Consider the following 24,352-nt stretch of genomic DNA (forward strand, 5'->3'; position numbering starts at 1 on the left):
TTAGTCTGGTATTTAAAGTTATTCGCCATTTCAATAAGTTAAAACCTAACTAAGCTTTCAAAATTGTTCCCATCAGGTTATTATGGCAAGTCTGAAATACAAGCTCAAAAACATAATACTTGTAGTTTAAATTGAACATTTTATGTATTATTGCCATTTAATTTCTTTATTTTTGGTTTTAATCACATACATCACCTAAAATAGCATTTAACAGTTTTAACGTCGCATTATGGCCAATGCCCCAAAGTGGGTATGCGCCATTTATTGAAGGAAACAAACAAACAAACAAACAAACAAACAAAGGAATGCTGGCGTACTACACAAAAATTATGATTATTTATGGCTTAGTGAGTACCCAGCAAGTGTGCTTGTAGCAGTTACCCAAGAGTGTTTAGGAAAGTCCCTGAAAGGCCGCTCTCCTAGCTTTCGCTGGGACGGTGCTTTCCGCACAGGTCTCATGTTTTTCATTGTTTTTTTTTATTTCGAAAGCCTGATCCTAGGCATAGCACTATGTGGCATCATAAGATTACACACAAGTTTGTTTCACGTAGTGGTTTTTTCACACACATGCATATTCAGAGCCTAGCTATATCCAGCTTCGCTGTAAAACGAAATCAAAACAGTTCACACTAAATGCGTGCCATAACAAAATAGTCCCCAGATAGCAATATACGTCTTGTGAGTGGACGCGCACAGTAACTCGTTCAAATTTGTGTTCAGCACCAAGGAGCACTTGAAGGAAGCTCTGTACACCAACGTCGTAATATACAATTCATGTGGTTTAAGTTTGTTTTAATAAACTTATTTACACGCCTTCCAGGGTGCTCAGCACCTTCGAGGTCAGGCCTTATAACGCTATTTAGGCAAGTAACAGACTGTTATAAAAGACGATTAGCCTAGATTTGCATGAAAGACACTGGTGTTTGCTTGAGTTCATGCCGTCACAGACGAACCGCCTCCGGAATCACCAGGAAATGACGTGAAATATCGAATCCGGTGTTAAAGCAGTTCGAGCACTCTGTTGGCTTGGTTAGGAACTGGTCCACTCTTCATCCGCAATAACAATGAATGAAATGCATATAAGCTGCGTAGCCGTCGGTCGTCAATAATATCTGGAGTGCCAGTTCTTTCACCGCAAAGCACCCTTTAGCGTCACGCCATCGGGAGATTTCGTCGCCAACAGTGCTTTTTGTGATCCACCAGCTTATACACTCTAAGGGGAGCAGAGTTCGTGATTTGTTGTTCTGTGCTTGTTTTTCTTGCATCGGGTTTTCTAGCTGTTTTAATCCATCCTCCCATCTTCTTTTTTTCCTCTAAGACAATTTGGAATAGGAAACCCTACACACACCTGCTTAACTTTTCTGCTTTCTCTTGATCTCATTGTTTTGCTGATCGCCAGCTGAGTGTCCAAGTTCAGTGTCCACGCACGCAAGAACTCCGTGAGCTTTCCAGGCATCGTGATCAGCCACAGTTACGTAACTTCGCGCGGTGGTCCATACAGGGTGGTACACTAAACGTCATAGTCAACATTCGCTCTGTCAGTGTCGAACCTCACGAGCAGCCAAAGGCTAGCCGCACCTGCCAGCTTTCAAGTCCTCCCACAGACTTCTTGTCTCAGCTGCCGTCAGCTCATGCTGGGCGAGGACACCTCCGTACAACGAACACAGTGTCTTCTTACCCCGGCTCTTCTTCCGGTGGTTGTGGAACCTGGGCGCGCCCTCGAGCGCAATCGCGTTACTTCCCGCGGCAACGGGTGCTCTTTCTCGGCACATGCCGGTCACGTACACGTCCTCGAAGGGAAAGATGGGTGCCACCCGAGCGGCCGCGTACAGAGGCCCGACGGCATCGCGAGTCACAACATACGCGAATCCGCTCACAAAGTCCGGCAGTCGCGCCTTGGCGAACAGCTGCGGCGAGGTGAACCACTTGCTAGCCCGGTTCCGGTTGGGTCGGAACCCTTTCATGAGGTAGCCGACGATGGCCCTCCGGCGCCTCCGGGACCTGGCGGCCAAGTACCCCCGCAGTGCGGCGATGTTCACGAACGCATCGTCATCGGCTTTCAGCAGATACCTGTGCAAGAAGGTGAATATCTGTCAGTCTTAACGAAGGCACCGAATTACGTTTTCTGCGACCACATATAGCCAACTTATCAACCATGCTATAAAACGAAGCATGATGGGAAACAATGCCCTTCTTTGAACTTTGGAATCTGTAATATGAGGTGTATAAATAAGATCAAGGAACCAGAAAGCAGAACAGAAAACAATTCGCTACGTTTCCGAGCCGAAGTCGTATACTTAAAATTGCGTATGTAATGTTCGCTGGTTTTCTTCATGATGTCAATCTTGAACGTTTGTGTGCGTGCACGAGATATGGCTGCTAGAAAAAAAAAGAAACATTACATTGATTTCTAAAGCCTCTTGGCTTCCGCACACAACACCATCTTTTGAGCAACATGTCATAAAATTATACCAGCAGGTATTACATCTAACACACTAACATAAAAAGTACAACACAGTAATATTAGTCGCTCTGAGAAAACTGAAAATAATAGTACAGCACTTGTAATTATGAACATTGGCACGTTACAGGTACGAACTAGAATGCACAGATGCTTCCTTTTAAGTTTCTGCTTTCACTATACCAAATTTAATAAAACAGTGGTGCAAATACCATAATTGTCCGCCTAAAAAACTACACGGAAACTTTTTTTTTACTTTAAAAGAAAACTTGTACGTTGCTGACACCCGTACTTCATCGCGTACCTTATATACACTGTAACTGTTCTACTTGTGATATTCTCTTTCACACTCGCCATGAAAGCTTCCTTCATTCAATTAGCCAAGGAACCTATATGATTGCGGTTTCCTGTGAACGCTTTTTTTTCTGTTATATTGATGCCCCTTTGATACCGGGCGTCACAGCTTAGTAGGCAAGTGCGTCGCGCTGCTAAACTGAGAGATCGCGGGTTGGATGACTGGCCACGGTGATCGCACTTTTATGCGATGGACTACAATGGCAACAGGACATGTATAGTAAGACTTAGGTGCACCATTAGGAGTTCCAAGGGATGGAGTTTTCTACTGCAATGTGCTTCACAATCATATTTTTTGTCGTGGTGCTTGCTTAGCGGATGGAATTTTATCCTCTATATACGTCACACTCTTAGCGACACGTTAAATTCCGAACTACATAAAAGCCTCACTCGCTCTGAAACTGAAAATCCAGGCACACAACAAACCAACATAGTGAATTTATCCTGTTATCGGTTAACATTTGATGAATCCAGGGTTTCGTCACTCGGGTTGAACTTTTGTCTTGCAACTGGAGGATATACAATAAATTTCAGCTTATTGCCGATCTTCACCAAATCGAAAGAAACGTGCTATTGCGCGAATAATTCTTCAAGCGCCAATTGACTGAACAAATCAGTTCCGCGTTATCTACTGCTAAACACTGGACTCCACTTCCACCACAAGATAAGTGCCTTGACCTATACGTACGAGCCTTACAGCAAGACATACTTAAAAGCGTACAAAACTCGTTCGAAATTCCGTCATAACTTCAGCTTTAAACAGGCTCAGAAAATCGAGGCATTGGCAAGGCGAAGCGACATAGTATTTAAGCCAGCAGATAAAGGTGGTGCAGTTGTGGTAATGGATGCTTACAGCTACATTGATGAATCCCAGAGGCAACTTGACGACACGACCTACTACAGACGTCTTAGTAATGACCTGACAGAACAATTCAGATGCACAGGCAGTGATGTTGCGGCCGACGTTGCGAAAGAAAACAAAATCACTCAATCAGCGTTACGTACCCTTATTCCTCTGCGCCCGGTGCCGGGTAGGTTTCACACCCTACCTAAAATTAATAAAGAAAACAATCCGGCTACACCGATTCAGCCTGGAATATTTACGGTAACTGAGAACATCTCACGCTACGTTGATAGCATTATTTCTTCCATTCCCGTCACATTTCCTTCTTATACTAAAGACACGAACAATTTTTGAACCATATGAAGGACCTATTTTGTGGTGATTCTTGACGTTTGCTCCTTGTATACTAATATTTCGCATTCTGATGGTATCCGGGCTGTTGTGCACGCGTACAACGAGTCTGGTCTCGACAAAGCAATAGATTCCTCCACACTAGCCACACTTTTCAAGTTACATCTCAATTAAACAATTTCGATCATTGTTAAATGGCTAACACTACTTCCAGGCTAGCGGCACTTCTATGGACTCTAGGATTGACCTCAATTACACATATATATTTATGGACCTGCTAGAAAATGAGTTCTTTTCGCGCCGTGATTGAAACCTACTTCAAAAGTTTTATTGACGATATCTTTTTATTATGGCATCACGCCAAATCCGATCTTTTTTTTTCATCAAATATTTCAATAATTCCGTTCCAAATAACTCGTTCTCACATTTATACTCAGGGATCAGTGCCAATTTTCTTGATGTCACAGTAACATATAACGACCAAAAAATTGCCCGCAGCTTCCCTCGGGGGAACACTGAGGAGGATGCGGACCATATAATTGGTTAACGGGGTGTTAAAGTGCGACTTACTTGGGTCGATGGCTAAATTGGTTAACGTGGTTGTGAAATGGGGTGTTAAATTGCGACTTACTTGGGTCGATGGCTAAATTGGTTAACGTGGTTGTAGGAGGGGGTGTTAAATGAGTGAACACGTACACACGTATGCGAAAGGGCGGCGCTGGTCGAAGGGACGTCGATCATTGTGTTTGTGGATTCGTTGGAATTCATTTCACCGCGACCTTGGACGTCGACGCACCGTACAAACCAACCGACGAGCGGCAACTGAGCGAGCGAGCGCCGACCTTGAGTATATATACAGCACGACGGCGCATGCACTGTCAGCTGTTGAATGTTCTCGAAGCGCGACGCCACATGCGCGTCCACTGGAGAATCAGGAGAATTGTAGATGTCGAACGCGGTGTGTAGAGGAGGAAGGGTGCACAGATGGTGGAGGAGTGAAGCGCGCGCGGTGTGTAGAGGAGGAAGGGATGCACAGATGGTGGAAGAGTGGGTGACGGCGCGACGGCGCATGCGCGCGCGTCAGCTGTCGAATGTTCGAGAAGCGGTGCGGACGGCGCGGACGGCGCGGACGGCGCACTACAAGGCGCGAGTATAAGATGCTCCGCATCTAAAAAACTGACGAGGAAGCTGTACAGGAAACCGACCCACAAATATCAGTACCTTCATTTTCAGAGTAGTCACCCAAAACATTGCAAAACCAATATTCTATACAGTCTAGTCATTCATTTTAAACGCATCTGCTCGAACAACAATCAATTTGTTCGCAGCTGCAAGTACCTTCGAGGTGCGCTAGACAAACGAAAATATACCCTCACGAATCATTGACGACGCCCTCAATAAGGCAGAAAACATCTACCGCAGTGATTTGCTCACGAGTAACAAACCACCAGAAAGTTTTTCACCTAACAATGTGAACCTCATTTCAACGCATTCAGCCATCAGTTTCGAATGTGGCCAACATTCTCAAGAAACACCACACCTTGAATCAATGTGACCTCCTAAAAAACATATTTGCGGAACCACCCAGGGTGGTTTATCGCCAATCGCGTAACCTGCGTGTTACCTTAACTTCGTCAAAAATAAACAACCGATTGAACTACGTCAGCTGTACACCTTATAATAAACCCCGTTGTAAGTTCTGACCACACATGACAACTTCGCACTTCACGACCAGCAGCACTTCAAGCTTTTCCATGAGCATCAACGGAGACTTCACTTGCGACGGCGCCAATGTTGTTTACAGGCTTCAGTGCTCCATATGCCACAAGCAAGAAAAAAAAAAGGGGGGGGGGGGGGCTAAAGCTTCGTCTTCAGGAGTTGACCGCGACAGTGACATCTTGTTTTTAGTGCGTACTTCAAACGCTAAGTGCACGAAACGTTTTTGAATTTTGTATGCACTCACTACGTGGCCTTGAAGGAATAGGCGCAGTAGAGTGTGTCTTTTGTAGTGAGGTACCGGCTTTCAACGACAGAGCCAATATGATAATCACATATTCTGACGCCCGTTGGCAATGGACGCTGGTAGTACGCGTTATTAGTGCAGCATTTCATGTTGCATTGCGAAGCATGTATACAGGCCACATGTGTTTGTGAAGCATGAAAAGTACTTTCACTGCGTTTCCAAGCAGAGAAAATTCTTTTCCTTGTTTTCACAAGCAGAACATTACGAAAAGAACTTTCAATCACAGCTCGTGGTATTAGGTTCCTTCCGTTCAAAAAGAGTCGGACTGATAATACTCCTTATGACTTGTTTATGTTGTTGGGACTTTATTCATTACGGAAAAGTCGCAACATCGATAGACACGCTGAGCCACCACGGTCGACGAGATCTGTCTTCCGAGAAGTAGCTGCTCAAGTGCGCAGTGTTGTCGTGACTTTTGACCCCGTTCCGGAGTGGCTTCCCGTTCTTGACGCTTGTGAGTGTTTGCCTGACTTCTGATGAAGTATGTTCTGTGTACTTCACTGGTGATGATTTCATGCATTAAAAAAAAAAAACCTTGACTCAGTGGTAGAACATCTGCTTGGCACGCAAATTATCCGGGTACGATCCCAACGTAAGCCCAAACAGTCCTGGTTCACTCCCCACTCTGCTCAAGAATTTTTTATCGTTCCCAATTTTTTTCGGTCACGCATAAGATGACTAGTCTTCGCTCACGACGAAAGACACCGACGCCGGAATTTCCGCGAAACTATGTCATTAACGCTATCGCGTAATTACATCGGTCAAACCGAAATTACATTCTGATTACGCTTTAACAACCATAAAGCTCACGCTCCTAACCTACCTCGTCTTTTACTATCAAAACATGTCCAGATGTCGGGTCACTCCTTTGCAAAGATCAAAGCTACCATACTACAGCCTGTATTTAAAACTCATCATGACCGAGAAGTTCGGGAATTTCCCCTCGTTACCAAATTCAGCAGTCTTCCCTTTGGCATAAATGATAGCATCAGACATGTCGCCTTTCTTTCTGTGTAAAGTTTATCATAATCATACGCTAGCCTCCCCCCTTTCGCTACACACACCTTTTTTGTGTACCCCTCTTTTTTTCCTCATATTGCATTACAATTGCCTGTTGCATTGTTTGTATAGCGACCATAGTGAGTTGTTGAATTTTGCTTGGAGATCTGTTTGTATCTCCAGGTGTGCCGAAAAAAGCGTGCGTGATAATTGTTTCACCACACATGTCACCCTAATCTCTGGTGTCTCTTTCACGGCTGAATCATTGTCTTACTGTTTTACATGTTTGACTGATGCGACAGCTTCCTGTCTGTATGTGCCTTGAGTTGGGCAATGCAGCAGCAGCAGCCTCGGCATGTTGCCTAAATGCATCTTCTTGTTTGCACAGCTCCTGAATTTCATTGCCGGCCTCGCCGCTCGTGTTCAGTGCCCGGCGATCTCTAGTTCGGACGCACACGTGGCGATCACCGGTGGTTTGCTGTGGGATAGCCCCCTCAGGGAAGAGTGACATCGGCTTGGTTTCTCGGCGTGTTTGCTTGACACAGCTGGGATCTTGCGCACACCCGTGGACGCTGCAATCATCGCAGCTCCGCTAAGTGACGCCACCACATCGGTGACGTCAGGCATCAACAGTATAAAAGCCCGGTCGTTCGCACATCTCGGCAGTGGGCAATGCAGCAGCAGCAGCAGCAGCAGCAGCCTCGGCATGTTGCCTAAATGCATCTTCTTGTTTGCACAGGTATGTTACCTCGACAACTCGACCTGTATCCGGTCTGATGATCGATTCTTGCTGCTGCTGTGTTGCCCACATGGTTATTCGCGTATTGGTCTTTTGTGCTACTGTTCCCATGTCGTTGATTGCCTCAATCACCTACTCCTGAGCGGGGACGTTGAGCTTAACCCAGGCCCAAAAAAAGTGGCTGCTTCAAAATTGAGTAAACCTGACGAGTCACGTGAATATTCCCTAAGCGCTTTTGAGTCGTTGGTTGAGCTGGCAGTGTCAGATTGTGATAACCCTTCCCTCGTGAAGGTTCTTTCCGATTTAGTTGCTTGTCAGAAAAAATTATCGCAAGACATATGCGAAATAAAAAATACTGTGAAGAATCGTTTTGACGCCTTGGAACTGCGCGGGACTGCTCTCAAAAACACATGCTCCAAAGCTCTGACTGAGCAAGATTTCGAGCAGCTTCGTTCCGAACTCGTTTGCTTAAAACGCACAGTGGCTGACATAACGGCTAAATTTGATGATCTTGAAAACCGTTCGCGAAGGAACAACATCATTATTCATGGTATACCAGAAGATAAGGACGAGAATCGTGACACACTGCATTCCAAGGTAGTGAACGTGTTCAACAGACCTGCCGTTGATTGTCCGCGTGTTGAACGTTCCCATAAGTTAGGTAGAACACGTCCTGGACGTTCTCGGCCTGCCATTCTGAAATCGCTAGATTTCAATGACAAACTATTACTGCTAAAGAATGCTTACAAGTTGAAAAATTCGGATATAAAACTGTCCGAAGACTTTTCCTCGAAAATACGCGCCGTACTTAAAAAGCTATGGGACGCTTCAGCTGAGTATCGTAATAACGGATCAATTGTCAAGATGAAGTTTGATCATTTATTTATCGATAACGTTTGGTATAATTGGGATGGCCCCTCAAACAGACTAATAATAGCTCGTGGTTCTGACAGCAATGCCAGAACGACTAACGCATCTGCATCACTGCCTTGACCGTCCTATCAACCCGCCCCCGATCTTGCGTTTTTGAACGTTAATGCCAGAAGCATTACTAACAAATTCCCCCAACTTTTTTCGCTAGTTTCTTCATGTTCTCCTCATGTTATATGCATCACGGAAACATGGCTTCACGATGAAATTCACGATTCTGAATTCACGCCTCCTGGTTACCTTGCTCTCCGTTGTGATCGCCAGAATAGAAAAGGGGGTAGTGTCGCCTTGCTTTTACGCTCAGATTTTAGTTTTAAGGCTCTATCTGGTCCCCCTAACGTTGAATCAGTTTGGTGCAAGCTAATAATAAATAAGCAGAATTTAACCATATGTGGTATTTATCGTCCTCCTGATGTCCCTAATGATCTGTTCGACGATCTCTCACATTTCATACATGAGCATCACCTGGATAGTTCGAATTTGATACTTCTAGGGGACTTCAACATCACCGGCATTCACTGGCCTTCACTTACGTATTCCGCTTCTAGTGCCCCTGTCTGTAGGGATCTAGTTACATTTTCCTTGTCACATAACCTAATACAACTAGTTCATGAAAATGCTCGGCAGAACTCCATTCTTGATTTAGTGTTTGTTAGTAACAGTCTTGCTCATTTAGGTGTCACATACGAGATCTTAGAAGGTATCTCTGATCATAATGCAGTCCTCGTGCACATTAACTGTCCCATTCCACATGAACGTTTCAGCTATACCAGATATCATGATTTTTCTAAGGCTGATGATACGGCTATTGTTGACGCCCTGGCAGATAATCTTGATCATTTTGTGTCGCTCAGTACCGAGTGTCCTGTTGACGTGCTTGTCGATTACTTTGAGTCGCTAGTGAGGTCATGCATAACTTGCCACGTTCCACTGAAAACAAAAAAGATAAACAATAAACGTGGGCTGGGTTCACGGCTTGACGGGGGCGTGCGGTACATGAACGAAGCAGCACCTCCACCAGATGTCACGGGGTCGTGACGTGGCCGAAGACAGGAGACTTCGTGTTGGGATTTAACTCTTTATTTGGGCGAACCTGTGCCCGGTAAACGGAAAGTCCAATTACAGCAGCAGTCTCGCACAGATAGCAGTCTCGGACTGATAGCGGCGAACGGAGCGTCGGCCTTCGATCAACAACTGACAAGCGGCGAAGCGCGTCGGCATTTATACTCCCGCCGTCGAATGATCTAGTGCTATCGCTGGCGGCGGCGTGCGTTCCAGAACAATCTGTACCATTCGCACAGTGGGCGTGATCTTATCGAAATGATCTACTACAGTCCGGAACCCTCTAGAAAACTGCAGGCGCGGTTTGCGCTGAGAATCGTGTGGTGTTTTGGGACGATAACAAAAACTTGGGAAATGGAACGTGGCAATATCTTGCACCTATCACGACGTGTTAGCAGGCTGCGTAAAATTAAACAATCTAATCCCGAAGCTCGCGTCTCCTTTGAAAAAGCTAAGGATGAACTTCGCATTATTACTAAAAATGCTAAAGATTTCTATTTTTCAGTGCAACTTCCTCAACTACTAAAATCAAATCCTCAAAAGTTCTGGACGTCAGTATCGCCTAGTACGACTGGCAGTACCTGTTTTAAGATTAACGATGCTATAACCAACGACCCTGATGTCATTTCGAATGCTTTCAACTCATACTTCCAATCTGTTTTCACCCTCGATAATCATGCAGTTCCGGAGTTTAGGTATGTTGCTCAGTATAATAAACTAGAAAATATCGCAACTAGTTGTAATGGTGTCTTAACCTTATCCTGAAACTTGATACTAAAAAATGTACCGGTTCTGATGGCATTCCTAATTGTTTTCTCTCACGATACTCTTTATGGACAGCAAAATACCTTACCTTAATTTTTCAGAAATCCTTGGACTCTGGTGTAGTACCACGATCATGGAAATCTGCCAAAGTACTTCCCTTGCATAAATCAGGCGATAAACAACTTCTTCCTAATTACAGACCAATATCTCTTACACCTTATTCTTGCAAGATGTTAGAACACATCATTCACAAACATATAATCGAATTCCTTGACTCTAATAATATCCTATCATCAGCTCAACATGGTTTCCGTCGCGGATATAGTACTGTAACAGAATTAGTCGATTTCATGCATGACTTTGCTTATAACTTAGACCTAGGTAACCAAATAGATGCCATTTTTATTGATTTCTCCAAAGCTTTTGATTCCGTCATTCATTCTAAGCTATTGTTAAAACTAAACCTCATTCTCGATAACCCTCGCATTGTTTCTTGAATAGCTAGTTTTCTTCATTCGCGCTCACAATTCGTTTCTTTCAGCTCGACAGATTCATCTCCCATTGACGTCACATCCGGTGTTCCTCAGGGATCCGTTCTAGGCTCTTTATTATTTTACTTTTCATTATTGATTTACCTCATAGCATCTCATCTAAAATAAGACTCTACGCAGATGATTACGTCCCCCATGAAACTATCAACTCCATTGACGATCATTACCATCTCGCGCAATCACTCACGTCTTTTAGCAACTGGTGTGACACGTGGCAAATGAACGTTAACTGCACTAAAACAGTCTTAATGTCTTTTACCAATAGGCGCAATTCCTTCTCTTTGGCTATTTTCTAGGTGGCACCCAGCTCAATAGAGTTTCACAGTACAAATATTTAGGAGTAATTCTAACCGAACACCTTTAATGGACTAGCCACATTGATCATGTATGTCGTAAAGCGCTAAAAAAATTAGGTTATTTGCGCCACACTTTACCTAACGCCCCTCGAGATACTAAACTGCTTTTATATAAATCACTCATTCGCCCTGTTCTCGAATATGCATCCGCAGTTTGGTTCCCTTACAAACACTGTGGAGTAAGCTTGCTAGATAACATTCAGCGAAAATCTATCCGTTTCATTTTTCATAACTATAGCCGTAACTTCTCGCCGACCACAGCCCTTCAATCATTAAACATTCCATCACAACTCTCGCGATACCAAAACGAAGCTTTAAAATTTTTATACGGAATTATTAACTCGTCCTCCGGCCTTGGTCATGGTCACCTCATCACAATTACTGATGATAGTTGTACCCGCAGTTCCCACGCTTTGAATGTAACACCTTTCTTTGCTCGTACTAATCCCTTTAAATACAGTTTTTTTTCCGCGTGCAATAGAACTGTGGAATTCCCTGCCTGGTAGCGTTCGCTCTTTACCACTAACCGACTTCATAGTTGCTGTCGATGAATATCTTACTGACGCGTAATTAACTTCATTTTTACTTTTGCTTTGTTACGAGTGTACTTCTTCACAATTTGTATTATTTGTTTGTATTTTTTCTCTGTTGCCTAGTATTATATAACGTCCCATTCCTGCGATAGTTCTGAATAGGGTGCAGTATGTATAAATAAATAAAATAAATAAATAAATAAGCACTTATCTTGTCTCGTGAGGTCACATATCAGAATGTATCGTCACCGACGTTTGTTTTCAAACTTCTAACGTATTTTTTTTGTGGGATATCAGTGGGCCTTAAAAGCGGCACATGCCTTGTTCATTTTTCATTCTCTGACGAAGGCCGTGCTACGATTGAAAGGTATACCCATAAAGAAAGCGCGTGCTTTCTCGTACGTATACGTGTACCTGGTTCTTTTCTTGTGCGTACTGAAGCCACTGAATATATATATATATATATAATTATATATATATGTATATATATATATATATATATATATATATATATATATATATATATATTGTGTGCGTGTGTGCCACTTGTAAAAGCGAACTTTCGTTCAAAACAAAGCCACGTAGTCAGCTGTTTCCGAATGCCTGAACTATGATGGACGTAGTAAATAATATATATTACATATCAGTACGTTTTTAAAAGTGGCAGAAGGCTGCCATCATACATAAAACACTGGAAGGAAGAGTTTGTATTTGACAGCCTAGAAGTGAAAGCATCATGGGGCCACCTGTGTTGAGGTGCGTCATAAAACAATACTTATTTTAAATATTCGCTCAGTTAACAGCTCGATATAGTTCCACACAGAACACTCCGCTTACCGTGAAGGGAGCTCAGGTGGCAGCATTCATTCCCGGCAGCAATATTATAGTTAAAGAAGGAGTGCATCTGCCTGTTTGTTAATTTTTTGTCTTTTTTTTTCGTGTTTGCATATGCCTCTTCGCTTAATGGATGTTCCACGAAGTTCCTAACAAACTACAATAACGCGTAACCCCCGAAGCCAGGGTGTTCAGCTTCGCAACAACCTAGGTGCATATTAACGCTTCCCCAAGTTTCAATCGCGCATGCGTCTATGCATAAATATTTGTTTATGACGAAACTTCGAGCACCCTTACAACGCATGTCCCATTATAAGCGCTCTCTGGCCGAACAGGAGCCTGTTGTTAAAGCTGACAGCCCAGCTGCAAGCGGCAGTTTGTATGCTTGCTGTATGAAAACAGCGACAAAGAACGTACTCTGTCGTCTCTTCGCAGCCACAGTGGTGGCAAGTATGTTGGCTAGTAGCACTTTTTTCTTTGCCTATTCAGAAGGCGAAGGCACACATTCACAAACGCTTGTCGACTTGGAACTCCACCTAAAGAAACCCTTGAGACTTCTCACGTTGCAGAAATTGTGACGCGAAACAGTCCTCAAGGATCCCTTGAGGTCAAGTTTCTAGTCAAGAAGCATTTGTGAATTGGGGCTCGAGAATTAGATGAAAGCGACACCAAGCCACAGTCGGCGAAGTAGCATTGTTTCTGTAGCCTAGAGAACAATTTCTATAGAGGTGAAATTGCTTGAGGCCCCGTGTAAACTTCGATATAGATGCATGTCAAGGAATGCCAGGTGGTCGAAATTTCCGGAGCCCTCAGTACGGAGTCTCTCATAATCATATCGTAGTTTTGAGATGTTGAACCTCTACAATTATTTAATTAACTAGTCTAAAGAGTCCGGACGGTGGCCTAAGTCGACGTGGCGGGGTCAAGTCGGTGCACTCATGTATGCTGTAAACTTAATTCATTGCACAAGAATTTTACGAGTTCATTCGCAAGCTCGCGATTTTTATCGAAGTATCTATTCGGGATAATCATATGCAATATTGTACCCCATTTTCGTGTGCACATCGAGCAGCGGTATCGGCATGTTCGTTGACCAATATGCCGCAATGACTGGGGAACCACTGACAAGTGATGCCATGTCCTTGGACGAAGCGTTTATGAAGCAGCTGCTTAATTTGTAACACTTGTTTATGAGGTAACCAACGTAACGCAAACATCTGAAGAGCTGCCTAGAGGTCCTTTAGGCTCCATTTTATGGGTGACTGGTCGCGCACTCCACAAAGTCTCTACGTAGATTAGAGTTCCGTTGCTGTCGATAGCGTCTGGTGGGATAGCCTAGTCTTCAAGTTCATAGTCTTTCAAAGAAAGATCACTGACCCTGCCAACCCTTCTACAGCGGTTGAAGCATCCGAGAAGACATTTCAACAGAAGGCGGCAAAAGCACTGTTGAAATTTCTACGCGACACGGACTTGAAAAAGTGGGTGTAACAGCAATGTCACGCACCACGAAAGACAAGACTGGACTATGACTGAGTGTGCGCGTGTAATGCTTAATGTGCTGTGTTTATTTCTCTTTCCTCTGTCCTCTCTATCTTTCATCTCTCCCATCCCCCTCCCAAGCGCAGGGTAGCAAAGCAGCTGCTTAATAACTGGTTAACCTCCCTGCCGTTCTTTTCCTCCTATTTTCCTTCCTTCCTTGAAGCATCAGTATACAGATTGCTATGCGCGCTTCATGTCTAAGCAACAAAAGGAGAGAAAGCTGCTTGAGCACTGGAGGCAAGAGTTATGCTTTTGACAGTATTTCTGAAACAGGCACTAGGACTTCATTATGCGTCACACCACGGGGTAGTAAGAACTCTCGGCGCAGCCATATCTCCTGATGGTAGGTGCATCATGATGCGTATTCCTACATCCCGATGGATTGCCGAGAAAAATTGGTTTGGTCGTCTGGCAGTAAGACAATTGATGACAAGTGGCGCGACCAGGATGCATCCCGTCTGCTCCGAGCACTTCCGTTACAATGAGCGCCATTATTAGGTATAGTAGTATGCAGTCGCAATAATTTCTGCCGCTGAAGAACATTGTGACAGCCCAAGACAAACAATATGCGCCATAAAGCCAATACAGAAGTTCGACTGGAACTACCATAGCACCGGATGCCTGCTAAGGCTTTATGGAACTCTCTGCGTGGCGGTGATTTATTGAATGGGTTATAAAACTCCCGTTCCGTACCATCCTGCCTGTATTTTTGGTTTGTTTTCAAGCTTCAACTCTTACCTCCGCATTTCTTTCCCTTCTCTCTTTCCTTAGTGAAGGGTAGCAAACCAGACGGTGCATATCTCGTTGACCATCCGTCTTTCCCTCTTTCTATGTCTCTCTCTGCGCTTCGACTTATTCAGTGAACTTTAAGCAAGTTATTATCTGAGACAGCTTTCGTCTAATTTGTCATCAAGTGCACTGACAAAAGAAGGAAGGTCTGAAGCCACCAGTTTATTAATCTGTGCAACGGTATTCTTCTAAATCTCGCAGTAGGTACGGCTGAGTTCGGAACGGCAATCGTATTGCTTGAAGTGTTCACGTGGTGATCGTCATACGCCCAAGGTCTGTTCCCACTCTGAAATACAGTATCTTCTGAGACTCGTGGTGATCTGCTCTTAGCGTGATACGGAGCCCGCGAACGGGCAGAGGACCATGGTCTTGCGGCCCCAACGTGGGTATACAGCCCGAAACTACGACTCTTGTCTTTTCCCCAGCCCATAGGTTATGGCGTCCTTTACAATTATATTGCTACCTTGGAACGTAAAGTCTCAACAGTTATTTATTTTGTCACCCCGCCGTGGTGGTCTAGTGGCTAAGGTACTCGGTTGCTGACCCGCAAGTCGCGAGATCGAATCTTGGCTGCGGCTGCTGCATTTCTGATGGAGGTGGAAATGCTGTAGGCCTGTGTGCTCAGATTTGGGTGCACGTTAAAGAACCCGAGGTTGTCGAAATTTCCGGAGCCCTTCACTGCGGCTTCTCTCATAATCATATGGTGGTTTTGGAACGTTAAGCCCCACATATCAATCAATCAGCTACTATTTTCTCACGTCTCGGAGTTCAGGCACTCGCTGTTTGTACTAACGACTGGTTCATACGAAACATACGTGGAGAATCACTGCTAGAGGCTACTTAGAGACATGTCTTCTGAAAAAAAAAGCGCACAGATGGAATAGTTCGGTTAATGACAAATGAATGTGGCCGAGGACGCATATAATGCGGACATAGTGACGACGCCACGATATGTCATTCTGAACTGTTTATTAGCTGATTATCAAAGTATGTGTCAAAGAAACTTGGTGCGATGGCGTTCGACATTCTATTTACTGAACTGAAAAGACCGTGAAATTGTTTGAAGAGCTCTCAGTAGATTCGGGGCATTTCTTATGGCCTGTATGTTGTAACTGACTGCCGAGGGTTCGATATCGGCAGAATAAACAAAACAAATTAGAAGTAGCTCAGTGGGCTTACTGTCCCAACACGGTTTAAAGGGTGATCCAAGTGAAGTTGACGTTTCATTCTGTTTTACTTGGCACTGATGCCACTGAGGCGAACTTGAAGACTACTTCTACATAAGTGTTACGAGGCAAAAAGTGGAACGGTAAATATAGGGTTAGCAGCAAAATTGAAAAAAAAAATGAGAGGTTAGCTTTTGTGTACATTGGCTGTGGTAAGTAGACATGTCAGCATTGAAAAGTTAGAAGTATTTGAGTTAATTTCTACGCAGTTTACCTTTAACTAGGCAGAATTTTTAAAATACATCCGCGCTCCACGATGCCGAACTACGGAGTTTAAATATCATTCTTTAGTGCTCGGGCAGTGCTACTTCACTACGATTTTAAAGACGATAATCTTTCTTGGGACTTCGACGGAAAAATTTTGATCTGTCTGTCTATCTATTTATACATTTGTCTGTTTGTTCACTCTTACCGGCATCAAGTACTTAAAACGGCTGACCCCATCCGCAGCGACCACCAATGTTGCTCAAGGTTGAGCGTTCATGCTTGTGCAATTGTCAAATAAACAGCAATTATTGCGCATGCCTGGGGCACCACAACAACAGGCATATATTCTGCATATGCATATCTTACTATAAAATGCATACATAAGTAATTTTAAGGACCGTAGCGCTTATCACGCTGCGCTTACCATGCAACGCTTGCACGGAAAGGCGACTGTTTCCAACGCTTTGCTAAGACCAGACAGTGGTGGCACCTACCCGTCGCTTTGCGTTCTACACCTTATCACCTCTGAGATGGACGCGCACACCCGTCTCAGAGCCACGCGCTTTGTTTTATAAGATAACTGCCAGATGGCGCGCATGTCTCACGTGTGACGTGACTTGATGCGCTCGTGCGTCTCCGCTGCACGCTCGAGGCACTATAACGCAGCGCCTCCGGAATACCACTCACCGATTTTCTTGCGCAGAACATCAAATAAATGTTTTGTTCACTCTCTCCACACGCAAGACTATCGTCTTTCGACGACATTTGCAGATCGATTACATGCAGATACGGGGCCATTTTTTTTTTCATCTTTGAGCAACGCCTCTTCTCTCTCACTTTTTTACACCCCTTTTCACCAAGCACAGGGTAGCAAACCGGAATCTTATTTCTGGTTAACCTCCCTGTTTCTCCTTTATATATATATATATATATATATATATATATATATATATATATATATATATATATATATATATATATATATATATATATATATATATATATATATATATATATATATATATATATAAATATATATATATATATATATATATATATAATTACCGTTCGCATGATTATGCTTTCAAGACAGTGCAATTGTGAACCGTGCAGAGCTTCTCTTATGTGACAGGCCTTATGTGACAGGCGGTGTCTGGCCTTTCAAAGGGATGTACGCAGAGGCACAAGTGATGCACCAGGAAGGATGCATAGGCACATTTTTACCTCGCGTGACGCAACCTCAAAGCGCGAAATCGGAAGCAACACGCGGAACAGCGCATCCTGTAGCGACGGTAGCTTTCTGTTACGCCGAGATAAGGGAACCCGCGTGGAAGCCGGAGAGCTATGCGCGTGTGTAAGGGGGCATATAGACGAGTGCATATTGTGGTAGCCTGGACTTCGTGGCGCCTAAAGACCGCGACGTGATTACAATGCAGGCCGTCATTGAGGGCTCCAGAAATTTAGCCACTCTGTGTTCTTTAACGTGCGTCTGGAATTTAACCTGCCTTTACCCTTTTGGCCTTTATGTTACATGTGACCGAGCTAGGATCGAACTCTCGTCTTTTGGGTCAGCATCCTAGCAGCTAAACGACAGCACATTTATGGTTCACTTGTGCTAGCCTGCGTTACGTGAAATAAATTAATTAGTAATTTCGAAATGTTGGTTGGTTGTTCAAACACTATTGATGGCCCTGAGAGACGCGAGTAGCACGCACTGGGCTTCTGCCACGTTGGAATGGGCAGGCTAAGCCTGACTGCCGCATCGTAGGCTCTGGACGGTCCAAAAGTGATCGCCTTTGCTGTAATTTTTATTTTAATTATTAACAGTATTATCTAAGCTAACGAATTTCATTTCATGGTCTGCTTTTTAACATCGTTGTTCTCGTGCACAAGTTCCATGTCTTGATGAAAGCACGGCACGGCACCAGTGGCGGATCCAGAAAGGGGGCGGTAGGGGCAATGCCCCCCCTGAAAGTCCTGTGTTAGCACCCTCCCCCCTCTCCAGTGTTTGCCGCCCACCTCGTATCATCACTTAGAACAAATGAATGGGACCACTGTGAGCATAAATTCAACAGTATTTATACTATGACGGGGTTTTCATTCTGCTAAAAACAAAAAGTCATGACCTCGCCTCGCTCTCTGGTGTTATTTTGTCACCCCCCCCCCCTTATGATGAGCGGCTGTATGCGCCCCTGCACAGTACCCAGCAAGATTGGGATGCTTTAAAAGAAGTTCTAAGTGCTTCCCTCCCACACAAACACAAGAGAGTCCGTGTCTTCTGCGTGCTTGTCTAGATTGTGTCAACCATTTTCTCTTGCGAGACAGAAACCGCTTTTCCGGTACAATTTTTGCACAGGAGGATACTATGCTTTTTGTGTAATCGATATCAGCGACCTATGTTATCTAAAACAAACTCGATTTTTCCGGCGGCCTAATAGAAAACATAGAAGTGGAGAAAAATGAGGTGATCTTGGTAGCCAGAACATAGCTTTTGCACGCCCGATCCACACTCTTGGACTATTTTGTCCAGCCAGCTCTTTGCAATTCAAATGCAGACAAAAATGAGGTGTGGGAAACAAAACAGGGGCGAAAGAAGAGAACGACGACACAGACGTGAACTCGGAACTTGAAGTGTATTAAAGAGGCAACACATGTTAACGTGATAGCGTTAGAGAGCTCGTGTCGCAGGAAACCCGCCGCCTGCGTTGGCCCCGTTGGTTGTGAGTGAAAAATCATCTGTGCGTCTGTGACCGAAAAATCAAGTTACCGAGATAGCCGCGGGAGGCCGCTACTTGGCCACTCGTGCGCGCGCGATCGCACAGGCAAAGCTGCGCGCTCGAAGAAGAAAAAAGGCGCCGTATCTGCATTTCTTCTGCAAATGTTGTCGAAAGACGATAATCTTGCGTGTGGAGAGAGTGAACAAGACATTTATTTGATGTTCTGCGCAAGAAAATCGATGAATGGTATTCTGGAGACGCTGCGTTAGAGTGCCTCGAGCGTGCAGCGGAGGTAAACGAGCGCATCAAGTCACGTCATACATGAGACATGAGCGCCATCTGGCAGTTATCTTAGAAAACAAAGCGCGTGGCTCTGAAACGGGTGTGCGCGCCCATCTCAGAGGTGATAAGGTGTAGAACGCAAAGCGACGGGTAGGTGCCACCACCGTCTCGTCTTAGTAAAGCGTTGGAAACACTCGCTTTTCCGTGCAATCGTTGCATGGTCAGTGTGGCGTGATAAGCGCTACGGTCCTTAAAATTACTTATGTATGCCTTTTCTAGTAAAAGACGCACATGCACAATATATACGTGTTGTTATGGTGACCCATACATGCGCAATAATTGCTTTTTAATTGACAATTACACAAGCATGAACGCTCAACCTTGAGCAACATTGGTGGGCGCTGCGGATAGGGTCAGCTGTGTCAAGCACCCGATGCTGTTAAGAGTAGACAAACAGACAAATGTACAGACAGACAGACCAAACTTTTTGAGTCGAAGGTCCCCAAGAAAGGCTATTGTCTTTAAAAAAAGGTGCTTAAGGTCACGAGGCGTAGTAGTTTTTTTGCCCACCCCTCCCTGCTTAGCTTCCAGCGCATTTGTCGGGATGAGAGAAGAGATAATGCAATTACAGCTTGCGACAAACCGTTGTAAGTCCACTCGCACTGGACGGATTCTTAAAATTTTGCGGCGTTAAATTCGTGAGGCAATAAGCTCTTCTAGTGAATTCATTCCATGGTTACTTGAAAAAGCGTTTTAGGGCCCCTTTAACGCATTTTGTTCGACAGGTATCACGACGAAAACGAGCCCATTCAGCGATAATAGCGCGCGCTGGGCCAATCTACTGAGTGCGTGTCTGTGTACGTGCGTGTGTATGTAACAAAACATATCCACAAGTATGTACTTAGCGGTTGAAGGGTGCACTAGGGACCGGATTTGGCTATCGTGTTCAACTCTTAAAGGCGAAGCTTAAGGGTCCCCCAATTCGTTAAGCACGTGGTACAATCTAGACACTGGTATGAAACTACTCGCAAATTAATTGAAACTATCTACACTAACAGGAGCGGAAATCAATGTGTAAGCCAGGCGTATATTGCCGTGTCAGAGAAAAAGCATTCTTATTTGATCGACAACCTGCGCTAACTCAACACACTGCCCTCTGTTACGCTTCATTTTACGCGAACCCCTTTGGGCCCAAATGCAAGACCACGGACAGCGTGCGAACGCTCCCGGGCCTGTAAACGTATCGGGGGTAGAGGCGCAGAAGTGTATGCCCAGACGCCGAGGAACCTGAGACGCTGCTGCCGCGAAGGTCGTCATGTGCTGTGCGCGAGAACGCGGTGAGCTCGTGGCTCATTCGCACCTGGCTCTTGAGTGTGGGAACGCCGGTGGTGTGATCCGTGGCGCGATCAGTCGCGTGATCGGTGGCGTGACCAGTGGCGTGGTAGGTGGTGCGAACACAAGGTGATCCATATTTGGTCATGTCTGGAGGCGCCTGACGTCACACAAGCGTCTGGAACCCTTTAAAAACGCGCAGGGAGAGACTGGGTGAAGCAGTCTGGATTGAGACTCTGCCGGAACTCTGCTCCTCGGCTTCTTACCTTTGTTTGTAAACTTGAATGTCCACTTTGGTCTAACTATGTAGTATTAAACTCTTTTGATTTGCTGTTCTGCGCCGTCTCGCCGGTACTTCCCTTCTCGTCGGTCCTGATGCAAGTTACGAGCACAACCTGCTGACGGCGGCGGTCAAGAGACACCCTTAACACCTCCCGCATTCCTAGTATATTCCCATTTTTTGGTTGTGATGTATGTACCCTCACAAATCAAATGTGGAAAGTTATTATGTTTTTAGGTGACACGTGCTTAATATGTAAGCTATACATGTGTTGCCTCTTCAGTAAACTTTCAAGTTTGTGCGTGTGTAGGCATACTCTTCTATCTTCTTTGGTCCTTGTTCTGTACTGCGTGTTTAAGATTGATTATAATCAAATGAACCAAATGGCTTTTTGCTACAAAACGGCCCTTTGCAGACGGCGAGAAATGCGGTGATGCTCCGCCAAGCTGGAACCATGCCTGGTGCAGGTCGGTCAAGGGACCACTGTGAGCGCAGTGCTGTTCAAGGGAAGATGGAAGTGGAAATCGTTGACACCTCACGCACGTATTTCTTCCCGTGGAAATTATCTCCGAATGTTAGGGTGAATGCATCTAGTCTCGAGTGTTCCGTACAAAACATTCACACTCCAGGGAACTTGGAAAGAAGGAAGGAAAATAGAGGGAAAAGAAAGGCAAGGAGGTTGAAAGGGAACTCGGCATTTCTTTTATATAAATCAGTGTCGGTTTCCCTTGGATCAATAATGGGCGTTGTGAATATTCATGGTGCCAATCCGGCAAAACCTCGCCTCATCTGCCCAAATTACACGTTGCACGAAGTCCTTCTGTCCACCACTGTTGATAAGGCCTTGAATTTCAGAAGTCCAGCCTCCTTACGAAGTCTGCCTTACGTTACATGGTTCTTGGTGAATACGAACATTGACTGAATAGAACCTATGCTTTCTTTACGCACGTGTGACTCTTTCACAGCTGTGTCCTCACTCGCTAAATATCTGTCGAATGCTGTATTCTGGGATTGACGTCACGTGTACGAGCACGTCAATTTCGAAGTCGCCCCGCCACGGTGATCTAGTGGCTAAGATACTCTGCTGCTGACCCGCAGGTCGCGGGATCGACTCCCGGCTGTGGCGGCTGCATTTCCAATGGAGGCGGAAATGTTGTAGGCCCATGTGCTCAAATTTGGGCCCACGTTAAAAAACCCCAGGTGGTAGAAATTGCCGGAGCCCTTCACTACGGCGTCTCTCATAATCATATGGTGGTTTTGGGACGTTAAACCCCACGTATCAATCAAATCATCAGTCAATATCGAAGTCTTCATCGGCGATGACCTCTCTGATCAGCTGCCTCTGATGGTGGCCAGAGGCTGTGGAGTAAAAGTGGGTGAAAAGCGGATGACCTTGTATAGTCAGCCACGTACAGCCGCGTCACTAGATCAGAGTAGTGGTTTTGAAATAACAAAAAAAGAAATCTGCACCCCATGACCGTCTCTTTCTGAGAAGGACTACTCAGAAGTAGTGCACAAAGGAAGGGTTGTGGGGAGGTGAAAGAATACAGTGAAGAGAAAACAAAACGAAAGGAGAAAGAAAAAATAGGGTGAGTATTCACTCGTCGTATGCCGAGAAATAAGTAAACAAAAAAATTAAATACACTCAAGCCGCCCACTGCCGCCGAGGAAGTCCAGTAGCGCGGAGAGGGCAGGCTTGACAATGTCGCGGTAGAGTTCTTGTATATGCTCCCTACGGGCCTATAGGCAGCTCATACAGTAACTCTAGGTCGCGGCTGCATTGTGGGAAAACGTGTTTGGTGCTGAACACGGTGTTGCCATTAGTGCTAGCCGCTGCAAGTTTTACCATTTTGATTCCAGCGGAATGACTCAAGCCGGTAGAAGTAGCCGCGTCAGCTGAGTTTCGCAATGGTATTCCTAGTCCTTCTTGCAATAGAATGACTAATAAAATCCAGCCCCGTCGCGGTGGTCTAGTGGCTAAGGTACTCGGCTGCTGACCCGCAGGTCGCGGGATCGAAGCCCGGCTGCAGCGGCTGCATTTTCATTGGAGACAAAAATGTTGTAGGCCCGTATGCTCAGAATTGGATGCACGTTAAAAAAACCCAGGTGGTCGAAATTGCCGGAGCCCTCCGCTACGGCGTCTCTCATAATCCTATGGTGTCATAATCCTATGGTGTATAGCGAGTGTCGTGTTTTCTTGTCCTCTTCGTCCCCGTCAAATTTGCGCTACTACACCATATGGTTAAATGATGTCTCACCAACTAGCCCAACTCTCAACCCTACTGAATCCTATGGTGGTTTTGAGACGTTAAACCTCACGTATCAATCAATCATCAACTAATAAAACTAATGAAAACAACGTTGATTTTCCAGCATCATTGTTATACTGCAGCTTCTTTTGATATAAAAGATATCTCAGCTGATCTGTTGGACGGACTCCGTGCTGACAGTCACAGATTGATATGTGACATAAAAATTCATGAGATTGATATTGGCAGTCACCGACATTGATTGGCGTAATAGTGCAACAAATGGGAAATTGTAACTAACCTTCGGAAAACTGTGCACATGAGCATTAATAAGAAATACAACAAATTTTCTTTTATACCTACTGTATGAAAAATAACCCCTTGAAGAAGTTGGGGCGTGCAAATAATTAGGAATTACATTATTCCAGTATTGAATGGTCCACCCATGTAAATGTCATATGCTCTAAAGCTTGCAAAAAAAGGACTCCTGAAATACAAGTTGAGTGAATTCCCCCTTCTCTGTTGATGACGTACAGAACAATTATTATGCTCTCTTTGGAATGCGGCAGTGCTGTTTGGGACCCTCATACCCAAGTAAACAAAGAAAAACTCGAAAACAATTCAAAGCTTAGCTGCCCGCTACGTTCCCAAACGTTTCAGACGTATTGATTCACCGTCAGATTTACTACAGATGTTTTAATTAGAGCCACTATATCAAAGAAGAAAATAGGCACGTTTATATTTCACGACACAGGCACGGTTGTTTTTTGTCTGTTTTTGTACACTCTCTGTTTTTTGGACTGATGCCCGTAGAAAATAAAAAAAATATGCCTTGCACAATTATTGTTTATACAAGTAAAAACTTTTTTGAGCAATTAAGAAATGCAACTAGAACAGAAATTGGCCACTATTTCCTAAGAAGTCCGTTC

General features: G+C 44.6%; 1 protein-coding gene across 1 annotated transcript in view; it reads right to left on the reverse strand.

The window, feature by feature from the left end:
• Positions 1 to 775: 775 nt before the first annotated feature.
• LOC119178245 (beta-1,3-galactosyltransferase 1-like) overlaps positions 776 to 24,352 on the reverse strand; it is a 77,108-nt gene continuing 53,531 nt past the window's right edge. Inside the window, exon 3 of the mRNA XM_037429441.2 lies at positions 776 to 2,070. Coding sequence (XP_037285338.2) covers positions 1,569 to 2,070 — 502 coding nt within the window. The 3' untranslated portion in view covers positions 776 to 1,568. The remainder of the gene's footprint in view (positions 2,071 to 24,352) is intronic.

Source organism: Rhipicephalus microplus, chromosome 1 (genome assembly GCF_043290135.1).
Source record: "Rhipicephalus microplus isolate Deutch F79 chromosome 1, USDA_Rmic, whole genome shotgun sequence".
Taxonomy (NCBI): Eukaryota; Metazoa; Arthropoda; class Arachnida; order Ixodida; family Ixodidae; genus Rhipicephalus; species Rhipicephalus microplus.